At 45.6% G+C, this 16,876-nt stretch overlaps 1 protein-coding gene across 13 annotated transcripts in view; it reads left to right on the top strand.

Annotated features, from left to right (window-relative positions):
- Positions 1-16,876, top strand: part of SNX14 (sorting nexin 14) — a 2,214,134-nt gene that overhangs the window by 2,103,641 nt on the left and 93,617 nt on the right. For all 13 annotated transcript variants that reach the window (XM_069606348.1, XM_069606351.1, XM_069606342.1 and 10 more), the window contains one exon: positions 9,643-9,738. In XM_069606348.1, coding sequence (XP_069462449.1) covers positions 9,643-9,738 — 96 coding nt within the window. The remainder of the gene's footprint in view (positions 1-9,642; positions 9,739-16,876) is intronic.

Genomic DNA, 16,876 nt, shown 5'->3' with positions numbered 1-16,876 from the left:
CTCCACTTGGCATATCTGGAGGCGTGGAAACTTTACCTCCATGCTTGATTACATCTTTATGGATGACCATCTGTGTAAAAGGTGCACATCGTTCACAATTAGTATGGACAACTGGAGTGATCATGGTATCCTAACGGCCATCTTTAAGTTAAACTACCTTTACGGAACACTGCAGACTCAACTACAGGTTATACCTAATTCATCTGGTACTACTGTTCGATGGTCACCAAAAAACATCGGCACCCTTAATCAAAATCTAAGGGCAACGCTCAACCAAACTACTCTTGAGTGGAAAATGGCCATTTTCAATACTACGACCGTTATGCTTCTTGTGAAGGCAGTGGTAGATGAATTGGGTATATGGCCTGTTAGTTATGCTCCTGTTGTGCGGCATACCCATTGCTATAATTCTGACTTAGCGTTGGCTAAGACTACCATGCACAAAGATGGTAGGAGACTCAGGTCATCGAATCCGGATGGGGCCATACTATCTGGAGCTATTAGAAAGACTAAACAAACATACAAAAATCTGTGCAAATCACTTTAGCATCGGCTTCTACAACAGGATGCGGAACTAATGTTGCAGATTCTTGTTAGGTCGAATCTGGGGGCATTTTGTTCCATTGTTAATGGACAAGATTCCCACTTGGCTACTGCCATATTAAATCCTATCCTGGAACAAGTATGGTTGGACATCAATAGATTTGCTCTTAAACCATCTCAGGGGGATGACAATTTCATAGTCAATATACCAAATCCTCCCACTTTTAAATGGGAGCCTTCTATTGAGATCGATACTATCCTGAACTTAATTAGAAAATGCAAAAGATCCAGAGCCCCTGGCCCTAATGGGCTAACAAACACCTTATGGGCCAATCTTTTGTGTTATGAGTTTAGAGACATAGTACAATCTGGTGTTTGCCCTGACTCATGGTCAATAGCTAATGTAAAACCGATCTTTAAATGTGGCAGTAGGTCCAACCCAAAAAACTATTGGCCCATCGCCTTAATCGACGCAGATTGTAAACTCTTTTCTGCCTTCCTTCTCTTACATCTTAAGGAATGGGAAAAAACTTGCCACCCCTTGAGCCCTTTTCAGACTGGTTTTCGCAAATTTCATTCTACTAACATAAATGGAATTGTGGTCAAATGCATCCAGGATGCTGCCTGGAGCAGGGACAGGGGTCCTAATTTTATGGCCTCGGTGGACCTCTAGACAGCCTTTGATTGCGTTGATCGCAACAAGTTATGGCGCAAGCTAGCATTCTGGGCTTTGCCGAAGGGCCTATTGAGCCTGCTTGAGGGGATCTATGACAACTCTGGCATTAGAATACGCTTAAACCAAAAGGGAGATATGTCATCTATCGTTCGCACTCAATGTGGGGTTAGACAGGGTGTGTCTTAGCTCTGTGAGTTTTCAACCAGTATGTCTGTGATGCAGCAGTACATCTTGATAAGGAGGGCCTATTAGCTCCAAGAATGGGATCTACTAAGATCATATGGCTGGCGTATGCGGATTACTTTCTGCTGTTTGACTCAACTAAGGTGGGGCTCCAGCGCCTATTGGACATTTTTGCCAGCTATGCCAAGTCCAACGGCCTGACTATCAATCCCTCCAAGACTAGAATCCTCAGACTTTCTAAAAGACCTTATAAGAAATTAAGCTATTCCTGGAACTTGGAGGGGGTTAGGGTGGCCACCTCTAGCTGCCTTAACTACTTGGGCTACTATGTAGGTGCATACAGGGGTTCAAGTCGGCAGCTTGATGTGCTCCTTAACAAAGCTAAGGCACTGGAAAACCAGATCTTGAAAATTGACCGGAAGTATGGGCGATTCTCCATAAAACCAGCCCTTCTCTTTTTTGAAGGGAAAATAGCCCCCAAATTGACATACGGCTTGGAACTATGTACGGAGCTCACTGTCTCTAAACTTGACACCATTAAAGGTGCAATTTGGAGACGGGCCCTCTGTCTACCGAATGCGGTCCCTTTGACGGCAATTCGTTACAATCTAAAATACACCTCCTTAAAGTCCTTTGTGCACTGGAGAATGCTTACGCTCTATGCGAAATTTAGGGCCCTACTTCCTAACACTTTATACAAACTCGTTGGAAAGAATACTGAGTATTCGGGATTCTTAATTAAATTCTGTAATTCGTGTGAAAAGATTCTTCAAAATGTGGTTTCCGATCTAAAACAACTAATCACCAACCCAATGAAAACGAAAAAAAAAGCTGTTGGATTATGACTGGTGTCTCACAGTTGATCGCTTCCATTCATATAGTTCTATGAATCATCTATCACACGAACACAAGAAAAGAGGCTCCCTCTCCCAGATTCTCAGTATCTTTCCAAATAGAATTCATCGCACCTCCCTGCTAAAATTACGCTGGAATATCCTTCCTACCTTAGAGGTTAAGCTGAGAAGAAATCAAATCAAGGTGGAGGATAGACTATGCAGATTTTGCCAGCCAGTACCTGAAATGGCAAAACATCTTTTTTTACACAGTACGCAACTTAATACTCTAAGAGACTCCTGTTGGAGTTTATTGAAGGATTTGTCCTTGGGGCTACCTGTTGATCTGGTATGGCAACGCTGTTTATGCGTTCAAAACACACGAGAGGGTTTAGCACTATCTGGATTCATCCGCAATCTTCATTTGGACTGCCCTAGATAAATGATATGGCCACAAATATTTACATGATATTTTCTCTATCTGCTGCCTGACTTTTCTTTCCCTCTTTTCTCTCTTCTCATTTTTTAATTACTATTGAAAATGCAATGTTTACTCTCAAAGGGTTTACGGATTTGATCTTTTTTAGTCTTGTATTTTATTTCTGTCTTCTTTTCTTTTCCTCTGCTTCTCCTTTGGCTCTCTTCTAAAAGCAACTGTTTTTTTCAATATAAGATTGCTATATGGCTGATATTTTTTGTTTTGCTGATTATTTTATACTACTGTAAACTTCTTAAATTATTATTCTATTCTGTTCCACTGTAAATTGCTCACTTTTGTAAAGGTTTAATAAAACCATATACAATAAAAAAAAAATGGTCATGGTCCTTGTCTTCTCCCTGTTGAGTCTGATATCCGTACGTGTAATCTTGATTTCTATGCTGGAAAAAGAGAATGTGAAAAGAGCTATGAAGAATATCTACCTGACAGTTACTGGGAAGAGGTGGCCCTGAGGAGGAATGAAGATTGCATCCTCAAACCAAAAGATGCATTGCATGTTCCCCTGGGGAGGGCCCAGCAATGTACCATAAAAAGTAAGAAAGGACTTGACAACAGTATGAGCAGTAAGGCTGAGGCCTGGACATCCCAGGAAATTCAAACCCAAAGAGGAGACCAATGTCACCAGGAGCAAGTCTGCCTGTTACAAGAGGCCGGTTGGAAACTGCAAGAGTCCTCTGTAGGCCTGCAGAGGACAGACCGACATAGAAGCTAGAGACTGGGAGTCGGTGGTGCGACCTCGTGGAGGTGGTCCAAGTGGCTCTAGAACATCGTTGATACCGGCTGCCCAGAAGACACACAGAGTGTGTGTGCAACACTCAAGTTCAGAGGGAGAATCGAGTTAAGAGTTCACTGGGAACCCCAAACACGAAGACTCCAGGAAGAACCAGTGGTGTACCCCGAGCCACAGCCAGGTATGGGAGATATGGGAGACCTAGTAGGGGCTTGGGTAACTACAGACTGTGACTTCAGTGGGCCGAGCTTCAGGAGTAACCTCCCTCATCACAGTACTTGTCCTAAGAGAGAGAAGATAGGACAATGCATCAGGAGCAAGCTCTCTCGTCACAGTACTTGCCCTAAAAGGGAGAATATTGGGAAAGCCATCAGGAGTATTCTCCCTCTGCTTGCCCCAAGAGTGAGAAGATTGGTCAAGTCATCAGGAGTAATTTCCCTCGTCTCAGTACTTGCTCCAAGAGTAAGAAGATTGGGCAAGTCATTGGGAGTAAGCTCCCTTGCCTCAGTACTTGGCCCAAGTGTAAGAAGATTGGGCACGTCATCAGGAGTAATCTCTCTAGTCTCAGTACTTGGCCCAAGTGTGAATTAAGTGTGTTTGTTTGTTTGTTTTATTCGTGTTTATATAGCGTACAGCAGCCCAAAGACATCGTGGCACTTGTTACAGACACATGTTTAGTTACAGAGAATATACAGGGGAACATTTGTTACATATTGTGAGCAGTTTGTATACAAAAAATTACATTTGTAGAGTGAGTGTGGAGAGAGGATATAATATATGTACATATTTTACTTTCTATTTTACTGTAATATATTACATTTATATTTCAAATATATATTTGGACAGTTAGAGGTGGTAGTAGAGTTAGTTCAGGAGAGTGGTCTTGAGATTTTTGCGGCAAGCAGAGATGGATGCCTCAGCTCTAAGGGGGCAGGGAGTGACTTCCATAGTTTGGGTGCAATGTATGAGAAGCCTAGACCTCCAGCTTTAAATTTCCTGATGCGTGGTGTGTGTAGAAGGTTTGAGTACTGAGTTCTGGTAGGGCGCGTTGAGGAAGCTTTAGATATAGCTTCATCTAGATATGTGGGAGCTGTGTTGTTGATGCATCTGTGTGTGATGGTGAGAATTTTGAGAGTAATACGGTCTTTTACCGGTAGCCAGTGTGCAGCTTGTCTGGCTTGCGATATGTGGTCTCTCTGGGGATGCTCATCGCAGCTCTTAGGGCATTGTTTTGTGTGGTTTGTAGTCTGTGAATGTTCTTAGCGGAGGTACCAGCCAGGAGCGCGTTGCAATAATCGAGTTTGGTGCCTATTGTTGCTCTAGCTATTACAAGGCAGTTTGATGTGGATAGGTAGGGTTTAATGGCGTTAAGTTTGGTGCTGTAGGCTGACATAGAGGCTATGGCGCTGACTTGTTTGTTCATAGATAAGTTAGCATCTATGTGGACACCTAGAGTCTTGACCGATGAGGATACAGTGATGGTGGAGTTGTCAATGTTAAAGTTGGCGTATTGGGGACTTAGCTTTGTTAAGGTGTTTTTCTGTCAGAGGATAAGGATTTCAGTCTTGTCCCCGGTAAAACAGAGGCCATTGACAGCCATCCAGGCTTGAATGGTAGCATAAATATCGTTTAAGGCCATGGCATCTTGGTGATAGGAGCCGGATAGTGGTAGGAGTACTTGGGTGTCGTCAGCATAATTGGTATATTCTACACCCAAAGAAGTCAAGTAGGTCAAAAAGGTGTTTGGTGAAGAGATTATAGAGGGTGGGGGCTGTACATGATCCTTGGGGAACACCGCAGTTGATGGTTGTGGGGTCAGCGTTTGCTATGTTGGAGAAGACCTTCATGGCCCTGCCTTCAAGGAAGGACGTAATCCAAGAAGCTGCTTGTTTAGAGAACTGCGCTGCCTTAGTGAGATGGGTGGTTAGTGTTTTGTGATCTACCAGATCAAAAGCTGCTGATAGATCGAGAAGGAGGAGCAGGGCAGGTCCACATTTGTCCATGATCTGGTGATTTGATTTTGTAGGTCTAATAATGCGGATTTGTCACGACCCTCGCCCAAAACCTCCTCTGGCAAACCCATTGGCCAGGCGGAGTCAGGACTCGGGCCTCTAGAGCCTGGCATCCTCTTCAAAAGCCCTCATGGGGCCAGTCCTGGCGCCTATGGCGCCAGGCTCATACACCATGAAAAACAATGTGCTTGGCAACTACTTTATTGTATTGTCAGCCAACATCAAGGCATCCACATAGCTTGGTCCCTAAGAACCAAGCTATGCGGTCTAGTGTTTTGGGTGTGGTAGCCTAGGGCATGCTTTACCTGGACTATTTTGTTGGGGCTATTTAAACCACACCCGAGCAAGACAACACGCTTCGCGTTACTTTGCAGCTTGCAACGCGACGCTCACCGTGTCCATCTATTCCCTCGAACCTCGGAGAAGCAGAACCTGCAAGGAGACAAAAGGAACATCATTAGCAGCAGCATCTTACCTGCAGTCTTCATCTTTAAACACTCGCAGCTACTGAGAACAGCTTCCTCGAATCTGCACGCCTCCCGGACAGAACGACCTGAAAGAGGAAGATAGAGGCAACATTAAAGAAAGCAGTAGAGACATTTACAAATTACGAACTGCTCAAAAGGCTTACCTGGCTGGTCGCCTCTCGGCTGGCACCACTCCGGACATTCCACTCGCGCTGAAAAACACTGCGACCTACAAGGAAGGAAAACACAGGTTAGCAAAGGCAAGACTTCGCAGCGCTGCGCATAGCGCTTACTTACCGCATCATAGCGCTCTTAATGTGCCATCATTTACCAGCGGGGCTCAACCAAGCCAGTTCGCCGCGCTGAAGCTCTGCATACCTAAGGGAGAAAAAAGAGATATTTTAAACAAAGAAAGGCATACATGATAGCAACAAAACTAAAGAACAGCAATAAGACCTACCTGAACAATATCAAACGGGCCGGCGTCAGTGAAGTAACTGGACCGCACTCGCCCATGAAAGACAACGTGCCCCTGCAAAGAAAGCAGGACGGAGAGCACGCCTAATTCTACAACAAGGTGAGGAGAGGGCGCCAGAGGGACTGAAATCATACGGGGGTGGAGGGAGGATACTTACCCCAGTCGGTCAGTCTTGAACACAGTCCTCCTGTATTTTCAGGCAGAACCTTCCCCGCAGACCACATCAGGGCAAAGCTGAGAAGCATACCGGCGAGTAACCCGGCTGGGTGACGCCCCTGTGGATACCAGGTGAGCGTAACAGGATTCTGTTCCATGCCCATACGGAAACCAGATTGCCTTTTATCCAATATGTAGTTGGCTTCTATGTATGATTGGATCTGGTTATGGGCTGCCTTGTCCAAGATTTTCAGAATGAACGGCACAGTAGTTATAGGTCTGTAGTTGTTAGCCTGAGCTGGGTCAAGTGTGGTCTTTTTTAGGACGGGGCGTACCCAGGCTTCTTTGAGACTATTGGGTACAGAGTCAGATTTGAATGAAGCATTAATGAAGGCAGTGATCAAAGAGGCAAGATCGTTAGTACATTCCTTGATAATTTTAGGGGGGCATATGTCTCCTTTGCAGAGGGATGGTTTGAGGTGTTTGATAAGTTCAAGGACCTCATATTCCGTAGTGTCTCGAAAGGTGAATTGAGCATGTTCGGGTTTACTACTCTTTGCTTGTGTTAGGGGGTTAGTCTTTTGGTTAGAATGGGCTTTGCAGTGGTTGGGAATTTTTTTTCTTGGAGGTGCACTATTTTATTGAGCATTGCGGATTGGATGCTAGCGCACCAGGCCTTGTCTTTAACTATCTCCTCTGCGCTTGTTGGTGGTGTGACTAATTCGTTAAAGATTGTGAATATCTCTTTAGCTTGCGAGTTTGCATTGGATATTCTCTCATTAAGAGAGTTTGCTTTTGCTGTGATGATAGCTATCTGTTTGAAGAGGTTCTTATCTAGGTCACTTGGGTCCGCTTGCCAAATTTTTTGTGATTGGCGTTTTTGTGCACGGAGCGTTTGGAGTTCGTCCGAAAACCAGGAGTTACGGTGGAAGGATTTTTTTTTCTTTCTTGCTTTCAACTGGGGCTATTGTGTTTATGGCATTGGTAAGAGTATTGTTAAAGATGGCTGATAGTACATTAGGATCCTGAGAGAAAGGCGGTGATAAGCAAGGGTTGTTAAGGTAGGGTCAGAGGTTGTCCGCGTTAAGTTTTTTTGAGCTTCTTGTTATGGCTGGTGGCGCGTGGGTGAGAACTTTGGGGATAGGGGTGGCAGGGATGAGGAATTCAATGCAGGTGTGGTCTTTCCATGGATAGGCAGTGTTTGATGTGATGGTGGATGCACAATTGTGATCCATGACCCAGTCAAGGGTACAGCCTTTAGCATGTGTGGGAGCGTGTACTCCTTGAGAGAATCCTAGGTCTACTAGTTCTTTAGCTAGGGTTGCGGCAGATTCATCTTTAGGGTCATTGTATCCTAGGTTTAGATCTCCTAGTAGAAGAATTTTAGTGGATTTCTTGATGTTGTTACTAAGTCGGTGGGAGAGGTGGTCTTGGAAGTCAGCTATGGGTTCCGGAAGGCCTATACAGGATGTGGATATTGATTGCATAGTTGGGAGAGAGTACAAGCTTGGCTGAGAGGATGTCAGCATTTCCACCCCAGGTACTAGGGTCCAGTAGCCTGATGGAGAGTGGCTCATAAAACCCTCATGAGTAATCTCCCATGTGTCAGTACTTGCTCCAAGCATGAACACAGTAGGGTAGCTGAAAGAAGCCTTGGGAGTAATCTCCCTCAGAGAAAGAAGGATTGTGTAACATTGGTGAAAACTCTGAGAGAAGCTTGGAGAGAACTGCTGGCACTGATAAGAATTGTGGAACCAGGAGAAGAGAGCCATTCTCCTGGTTACCATCAAGATTTAATCAGAAGCTGAAGTAAATGGTTGTTTCTATGCCAGAGAGAGAGTTGCCTTTTTGATTCAGAAGATATCATTAGTGGACTTGGAAATACTATTAAGGAGACTTGAGAATTGTTTGGCAAAAGTGGAACTTGTGAACCATAAGAAGGGAGTCATTCTCCTGGTTGTTTCTACACCAGATAAAGTGGCATTGTGTATCAAGAAAAGATCATTGGTGGTTTTTAAAGTACTTGTGTAGATCTGAGAACATTTCAGCAAGAGTGGAATTTTGTGAACCAGGAGTAGGGAGTCTTTCTCCTGATTGTTTGTTTAACAGAAAGTTGAACTATTTTGTAAACACGCCCTTCAGGCTGATCCCCCATCTTACCAGGAGAAGGGAGTCATCGTCCTAGTAGCTCTCATTTTTCAATTCTATTGTTAGTGATAAGGCTAGGGTAGGAGATTGGACAGAGGACGGATGTTGATTTGGACTTCCATCTTGATGGCGAGCATCCCTTTACTACTTTGGTGAAGTAGGGAATACCTGCAAAGTGATAGGGAAAGGTATGCTTTTACTTTACTGGTTGAATAAATATATTGTTGAATTGCCACCTCTGTGTCCGACTCCTCACTCCAGCATGCCACACCAGCGAGAGCTTTGCTTGTCTTGCCCAACTCTGTGATGCCGCAAGGCGTTTATGTACCACCTGCTGCTTCTTTTGCACATAGATTTTCTGCACCCTGTTTCTGATCGAGATGCATAAAGAATGAAATACATTTAAAAGTTCAATTTGCAAAGAAACCTGGAATACTGTTTTTAGTCAAGTAACTTATACGTGTGCAAACCTGTTTTATGTGAAATTTGTACACTTAATCTGTAACAAATGTGTAGCAGGCAATCACGCTGCTTAAATCACGTTCCATTTATCCTCTATTTCATAGAATGATAATTAAAAGATGACTTTATTATTGTGAGATTTCTCCTTAGCATGTATTTGAATATTAAACATTTTCTTTTTGCTTGGTGGTTACGATGTGACAGCTCTGTGGATGCTTCATTGTGAGAACTGTATCTGACTTGAGGCCTAGATATTATATTAACAAAAAAACAAGATATTATATTAACAAAAAAACATGTATGTAGAAGACTAGGAGTGATATTGCAATACAGCTTGCCATCAATACCATTTTAATTGGTGTGGTTTGAAATGCCTTGTCTTCCAATCGTTTTGTTTGATTCAAATAAACCTACTGTATTCATGCATTTGCATCTTCTTTTCCATTCATTTCCAGATGCTGTCTTCTGTGAGACGACGGAGCCACGCTCTATGCAGGATAAACATCATCGAGCTAAGCAGACCTTTGAAGAAATGATGAAATACATCCCAGGTGTGGTATTCTGACCATCTATCTGCATATTTTACTCCACTACTGAGAACCACATTTTTTTGTTTGCTGTAGACCTCTACTTGTTGGCCAGTTCTTTGAGGGATTGTTTGGCTCATAAAGAAGCAGTAACAATCCAGCTGCTTGGCTGACCTTGCCGGTAATGGACTGTTGCTTATGCTTGGAGCATCAACGCAGCCTGTTGAGGTTGTTTATTGGCACGGTGGGTCCGCCAGCTGGCTTATCACCATTAGCACACCAGCACATCTCAGGTTCTAATGGTTTAAAAGGAGGAAAATCGTTTACATTTTTTTTACTCTTCTGGAAAGATTTAATAATGCTGAGCAGGTTTTCATCAAACCAAAAAGCATTTCATGTTGGCTTGTGTGCTAACCTTGGTTCACGTTTGGTGTTGATTCGCCAAGCAGTTTTTTGCACCAGCTGAGAACAAAAATTCCCTTGGGGAATTTGGATGGGAAACCCAACTTTTCGGGTTCTCCCCTAAATAACTTCCCCTCCCCCTTATCAATACTTTCCCTAAACATTCAGTTGTGTTTGTGTGTGTGTATATACTGTTGTGGGAGGTTTTCAAGCATACATGTGTATCAAGCCAAACCTTATGAGCGCCAATGAAAGTGGTCTTCTTGTGGGGAGACAAACCTAAAAATACCTTTAGGTTTTCTGTTGCAAAATCTATAAAATATGTATACTGCCACCATACAAAATGGAGGCCCATTACCTGTTTGGTTCTTTCCTTTAAGTTGCAAAACCAAATCCTAAACTCTGGTTATTATTTCATTATATTTTTCCTGAATCTGGCTTTCACTAGACTTCTTGCTTGCCCCACAATCTTTTCAAAAATACCCCTTCACCATTGTGAAACCTCTTTCCCTGGACATTTTGGCTAAATTAACCGACTACCCATATTTAAAACGACCATCATTCTTTCTCTGTACACCACTTTGAATCATATGTAAAGTTCTTTTCCCACCCATTTTCTTGGTGTTGCACCATTCATATTGCTGTTTTTGCCATACCTTGCTTAGCTAGTGCCACGGTTGGCTGCACAGGGACACACATGCCCAGCCATCCTCGTGTGGTGGGGACCTTGAGACGATCCCACAGAACCACCGCCCTCCGTTCTCATGGGGTGCTCAGAAAAGACAGGTGGACCACGTCCTGGCACCTCTGGTGCCAGGCTCATAAAGGTTAGATATGGGAATCTGGTGTGAGTTTACATCATCGCCACGTGCACTAGGCGTGGCTATCCTTGTGAACAGTATCTGGGCCCATTAGCATGTGCATTAGGTGTGACTGGGCGTGACCATCCTGATGGAGGCATGGCTACAAGCTTGGCTATATAAACCTCATCCAGGCATCGGTCTGTGCTTCGCAGTACTTTGCTTCTAGCAACGTGACGCTCACTGCGACCTCAGCTTGCATCCTGCAAGGGAGAGAACGAGAAACCAGCAACTTACCCGGATTCAACGATAACGACGACCATCTGCTTCGGATCTCCATCGCACCGCTGAAAGGAAAAACAAAGAAGAGAAAGGTTATAACTCTGAGCTTCAAAGACGCGTGCTGTGCTCGAACTAGTCTTGCGCGCACGTGCAAATCCACGCACCTGCAGCCGCGGCTCCAGTTTTCTGCTCAGCTCATCGCAGCCACTGTCTTCAGCATGCCTCGCAGCTGCTCCGGCGCCGCACTATTCACTGCTACTCCAGCCGCGACTTCACCTAAGGAAAAAGACAAAAGAACATTAATAACGAAAGGAAACAAACTGTGCAAATAGATTGGACATTACAGAACAGACAACGCTCGTCAAGGAGCGGTCGAGGAACATCAGAGACACTTAAACATATGGAACAGACAACATGAAACAGAACTCACGGAACGGACACACCCAATGGTGAACATTGAAACATAAAAGGGACATTAAACTCCATAAAGGCTCAGTGAAGTAACTAGGACCTCAGCAACAACGTGCCCCTGCAGTGAATAGCAGGAAGGAGAGGTCACCAACTCAAAACAAGAGGTGAGCCACCAATGTGTTCCCCAGTGAGGGAGTGAGCACCCGGGACAAGAAAGGGGGAGCAGATATAAGGGAACCTTCATTCACCCAAATCTCCTTTCCCTGTTCCCTTAGGAGGGGAACCACAATCTCTGCACGACCACTGTCAGACCAGTGAACCACTGTGAAGAAGCTGCAGCACAGACCAGACAGCGCCCACGCCCCCGCAGAGACAAAGTGAGCATGACAAGACTAATAAGAACCTCTGCCTAGGTGTTATGGAAACATCAGACACTAACCAGTTGGCCCAGTTGCTCGGGGAAATACGGGCCAAGGTGCATGCCTCCCGGCAAGAAACCAATGCTCTTCGGAGAGAGTTGATCATTAATAAGGAGTGACCGATGACTTAGCAAGACAATTACTCCAGATTCAAGCTGGCCAGGCTCTGCTACCTGGAACTGCACCTACCATCTCAGCCTCGCAACCTGCTCCAGTACAGGTGGTCCTCCCGGGGCCAGGGCCACTGGCCCCACCCGAACACTTCACAGGTGACCCCAAGAGGTATGCCATATTTATGAACCAATGCCGCCTGCATTTCCTGTGTAGGCCGGGGCATTTCCCAGCGATCAATCCAGAGAAGATTTGGTGCTTTCCTACCTGGGAGGCAGTGCGGCGGACTGGTCAATACCTTTAGTGAATCGAGATGACCATTTACTTTAAGATTTTGGGTGTTTTCAACGGGAACTAGAAAAGTTATTTGCACGGCACACCCAAGGTCAGGCTTTGGATAATGAGCTGCTATCTCTCCGGCAAGGCAACCAGGATCTACTGACATACGTATCCGCATTTAATAGATTAGTGGCCGGGACCAACTGGCCTGAAGAGAAAAGGACAAGGCTGTTCTATCGGGGCTTAAGAGGGGAATTAAAAGATGCGTTAGCCCAGGTGGTGAACCCCCCCCGAAAGTTGTGCTGAGTACATCGACCTGGCTGTACAGCTGGACAATAGACTGCAAGATTGGAAAACCGATCAGGCTCGGTCAGAGGGACGACCAGTCTTCGTATGACCTTGAGAAGCTCAAGTCAAGCCGTCTGATCATCCCGAACCCATGTAAATAGGGGGGTTGCTTACCAAGCCGGGAAGGGAGAAGACGAGGCAACAGCAACTCTACTTATATTGCGGCAAGCCAGGTCACTTCCTCAAGGAAAGTCCAGTGAAACCGGCAAGGAGAACCGTAGGATCCACAGACAGGTAAGAGGCAGGACCTGAGTCGGAAAACTCCAACGCCCGACAAGCGTAGGGGTCCGCTTTTCGAGCAATGAGCAGGAACCATCACAGACCTCGCACTTAGTCATCCCAGTGATCTTGATCGGCCAAAACCAGCCTTCTAAGATGCACGCCTTGGAGGCGTACGTGGATAGTGGAGCCGTTGGCAATTATATTGACCAAGACCTGGCAAGTAGGATCGGCCTTCCCCTCTGGCAGAAGCGGACGGCGGAAAACGTCACGGCAGTCGATGGCACCCAGTTGTCTTCAGGTCCAGTGATGCACTACACCGAAAAAGTCACCCTTCTGTGTCAGGGTGGCCATCGGGAAGACATCACCTTCGATCTTATCGGAGCCCCTCAGTTCTAAATTATCCTGGGATGCCCTGGTTGGAGGCTCATAATCCTATGATCGACTGGCGCGCCCGAGTTCTGACCTTCTCCAAAGACTGCATTAACACCTGTTATAAGGGAAAATCCCTCTCTGGAGGACCAACAAGAATGGTGCCGAAAGAAGAGACCATATTGGGATTAATGGGAGCGTTACTACCGGAATATGCAGACTGCTGGGATGTTTTTCAAAAGGAACAGGCAAATACGTTACCTCCACACAGGCCTTACGACTGCCAGATAGATCTTATACTTGGGGCTCAAGTTCCCAGTAGCCGGATATATGCCCTGACCGAACAGGAAAACCTACACTTGAGAACGTACCTCAACCAATATCTGGCTAATGGCTTCATACGTCCATCCAAGTCACCTGCAGCGTCACCCCTTTTCTTCGTGCCCAATAAGGAGGGGGACCTAAAAACTTCTATTCACTCATTCCAGAGCTCTTGGACCAAGTCAAAGACACACAGATTTATACTAAATTGGGGGGGGAGGGTTCTTCCATCTAGTACGGGTAGAAAAGAGAGACGAATGGAAGACCATCTTTCGCATGGAGTACGGTCTCTATGAATACAAGGTCATGCCCTTTGGGCTTTGTAACGCCCCTGCAGCGTTCCAATTCTTCATGAATGACGTACTCCGGGAGCTACTCGGATGTCTGTGCTCTTATATTGACAACATCTTAATATACTCAGCCACCGAGAAGGAGCATGTCATCCATGTCCGTCCTGTACTGGAGAAACTACGACAACATCGGCTAAATGCCAAACTGGAAAAATTATTCTTCACGTTAAGGAAGTTAAGTTCCTAGGCTTTGTCCTCACCCCACACAGTGTTCGAATGGATACACACAAAGTGGATGCCATTCTCAACTGGCCTTCCCCAACATCCGTGAAAGGGGTCCAGAGTGTGCTCGGATTCGCTAACTTTTATCGCCACTTTATACCAGGATTTTCGCAATTCGTTCACCCGATCACCACCCTGTTACGAAAAAAGAAACCGTTCAACTGGACCACAGAGGCGGAAGAAGCCTTCCAGAAGTTAAAGGCAGAATTCACCAAGGCACCAATCCTACAGCACTCTCGGCCAGACCTCCCGTATGTTGTTGAAACCGATGCCTCAAACATAGCAATGGGAGCGGTTCTTTCACAACGCAACCCGGACACCGGACTACTACACCCCGTGGCAGTCTGGTCACGTAAGTTCTCCCCACTTGAATTGAACTACGCAATCACAGATAAAGAGCTATTAGCTATCAAAGCAGCCTTCAAGGCTTGGAGACACTACCTCTTGGGGGCCAGACACACTGTCACTGTGATCATCGACTATCGCAACTTGCAATATCTAAAAACAGCCAAGGCTCAATCATCACGCCAACTCCGATGGGCGCTCTTCTTCGCCGAATACGATTACGTGATCACATACAGACCAGGAGTGCGCAATGGCAAAGCCGACGCTCTATCTCGTGTGGGTGAAAGGGAAGATGCATACGCAATACCAGATCCGGTGGCTATCATTCCAGAAACCAAGATAGTAGGCACTCTTACTGCATCCTTGGATGATCTGAGGACCGAACTCCAATGCCTTACAGATGGACAAGCACATAGAGGCTGGTTAGCAAAGGGAGAACATCATACGGTCACTGACGGGTTACTATACTGTCAAGGGCGTCTCTTCATCCCAAACAAAGAACGTCAAACCCAGATAATCACCAATTACCATGATTCCTTTGTGGAAGGACACCCAGGCATAACCAAGACTCTAGCAAAAATAAAGAAGGCTTATTGGTGGCTGTTAGGCAGAATCCAGTTCAGTTCCCTTAGGGAGCACTACACAAGATTAGGACTACAGGTGAGAGCATTAAATCCCCTTTGGTATCTGTCTGTACCACAAAGATTTAGTTGGTAGCTGTGGCTGAGCAGTCGGACTGATCTCAAGAGGGAGATGAGCAGTATTCAGGGTTTACACAATAGGCCCACTAGACTATGGAGCAAGGAAACACTGACCAAAGCTTTGTATTTAAAAAGTATATATATATTTATTTTATACACTTCTAATAAAACACATGTATCACAGTCATCAAGCAAGTTAAATAAAGTCAAAGGAAAAATATACACACTCCCAAGTTAAATTGTAGACCAAGTGAACTAGAATGAAAACTGAGCAAAACGGCACAGTGACAACTACACACAAGGGATCCTCTAACAATTCCTCACAAGGGAGGGAAAGCACAAGTTATATAGAAACAGTTTCTTACACACCCTAGCAACACTTCCCATCAATTTGTGAACCAGTTTAAGCAAGGCAGTGCATCAGTATAAGCAATACTTAAATGAAAACGGAGCAAAATGGCATTTCAAAAGGTTTAAAAATGGGAAGGAAAGGGTAGTTAGAAGAAATAGGTGCACCAACACAGTTCTCAGTGAAAATCAATCTAAAGAAGGCAGGTCTAACAAATGTGACCAGGGTCAGTAGGCCTGTGCCAGAGTCAGTGGTACAGGGCAAGGGCCCAGGAGCAAAAATGTTCTTGTATCTGCAGTCGAGTCTTTGGTTAACGAATTTGAAAAGGTGGTTGCAGAAGTTGAAAAGACAATGTTAAGAGAGAGGGGCGGCCGACCCAACAGGTAGGTAGAGGATTTAAAACACCTTTAGTGCTACCGCGTAGAAAGGGCGGCCTGGTGGAACAATGTACCTTTAAATGAAGAAGTGGATCCTGTGGTGGTGGTTGTTCCTGGTAGTTCCTGCAGTTTGGGGGATACAGCAGAGGAAGGGAGGCTCTCGTCGTGGATGAAGGTTCGAGTTACTGCACTACCCAGGGATGAAAACCGGCCGCGGTGCTGCCCGACGGATAAAAGGTACGCTCCTTTAAATCGCGGTCCGCGTGGACTGGTGCCTGGCTATCCGGCCTCCGAGTACAGAGTAAGGGAGATTCGACCAAGGCAGGTCCACGAAGGCGATTGGCAAACTGGTTGGCCCCACCAGCTCAAGGGAAGAAGGCTCTTGCAGGTGAAGATCTTCTCTCGTCATGTGGAGAAAAGTGGTGAGACGCTGCAGCAGGGCTTCACCAGTGGTTCAGTCGTTTCAGATGTCTTTGGCTTCTCTCCTCTTCGGCTTCTTAGTTCCAGTGGCAACGTCTTGCTTTTCCAGTCCTCAGGACCCTGCTTTTGTGCAAAAAGATCCCCATTCATACAGCCTAGCTGTCACTCAAATATTGGAGTGGTCATCTTGGCGGGAGACCCTCCAGCCTATCAGGATAGAGTGCGACATGGGTCGCAGAGGCAACCCTGTCCAGGGGTCCTACTCCCCCTCCCACACAATGGACCCACCCCAGACTCAGTGGCGCTGAAACAAGGGCTTCTCGGCAGAAGCCTGCCAAAAGGACGAACAAAGGATCCCCGACCTGGGTTAGGAGTTTAGATAAAAGACACGAGAAAGATGTTATATTAAAGTTCTGGCAAATAAAACCTACCGG

The sequence above is a fragment of the Ambystoma mexicanum genome, chromosome 4p (genome assembly GCF_040938575.1).
Source record: "Ambystoma mexicanum isolate Mex_15411 chromosome 4p, UKY_AmexF1_1, whole genome shotgun sequence".
NCBI classification, from domain to species: domain Eukaryota; kingdom Metazoa; phylum Chordata; class Amphibia; order Caudata; family Ambystomatidae; genus Ambystoma; species Ambystoma mexicanum.
Note: the sequence above shows the minus strand (reverse complement) of the source record. Positions and strands in the feature narration are given on the sequence as shown.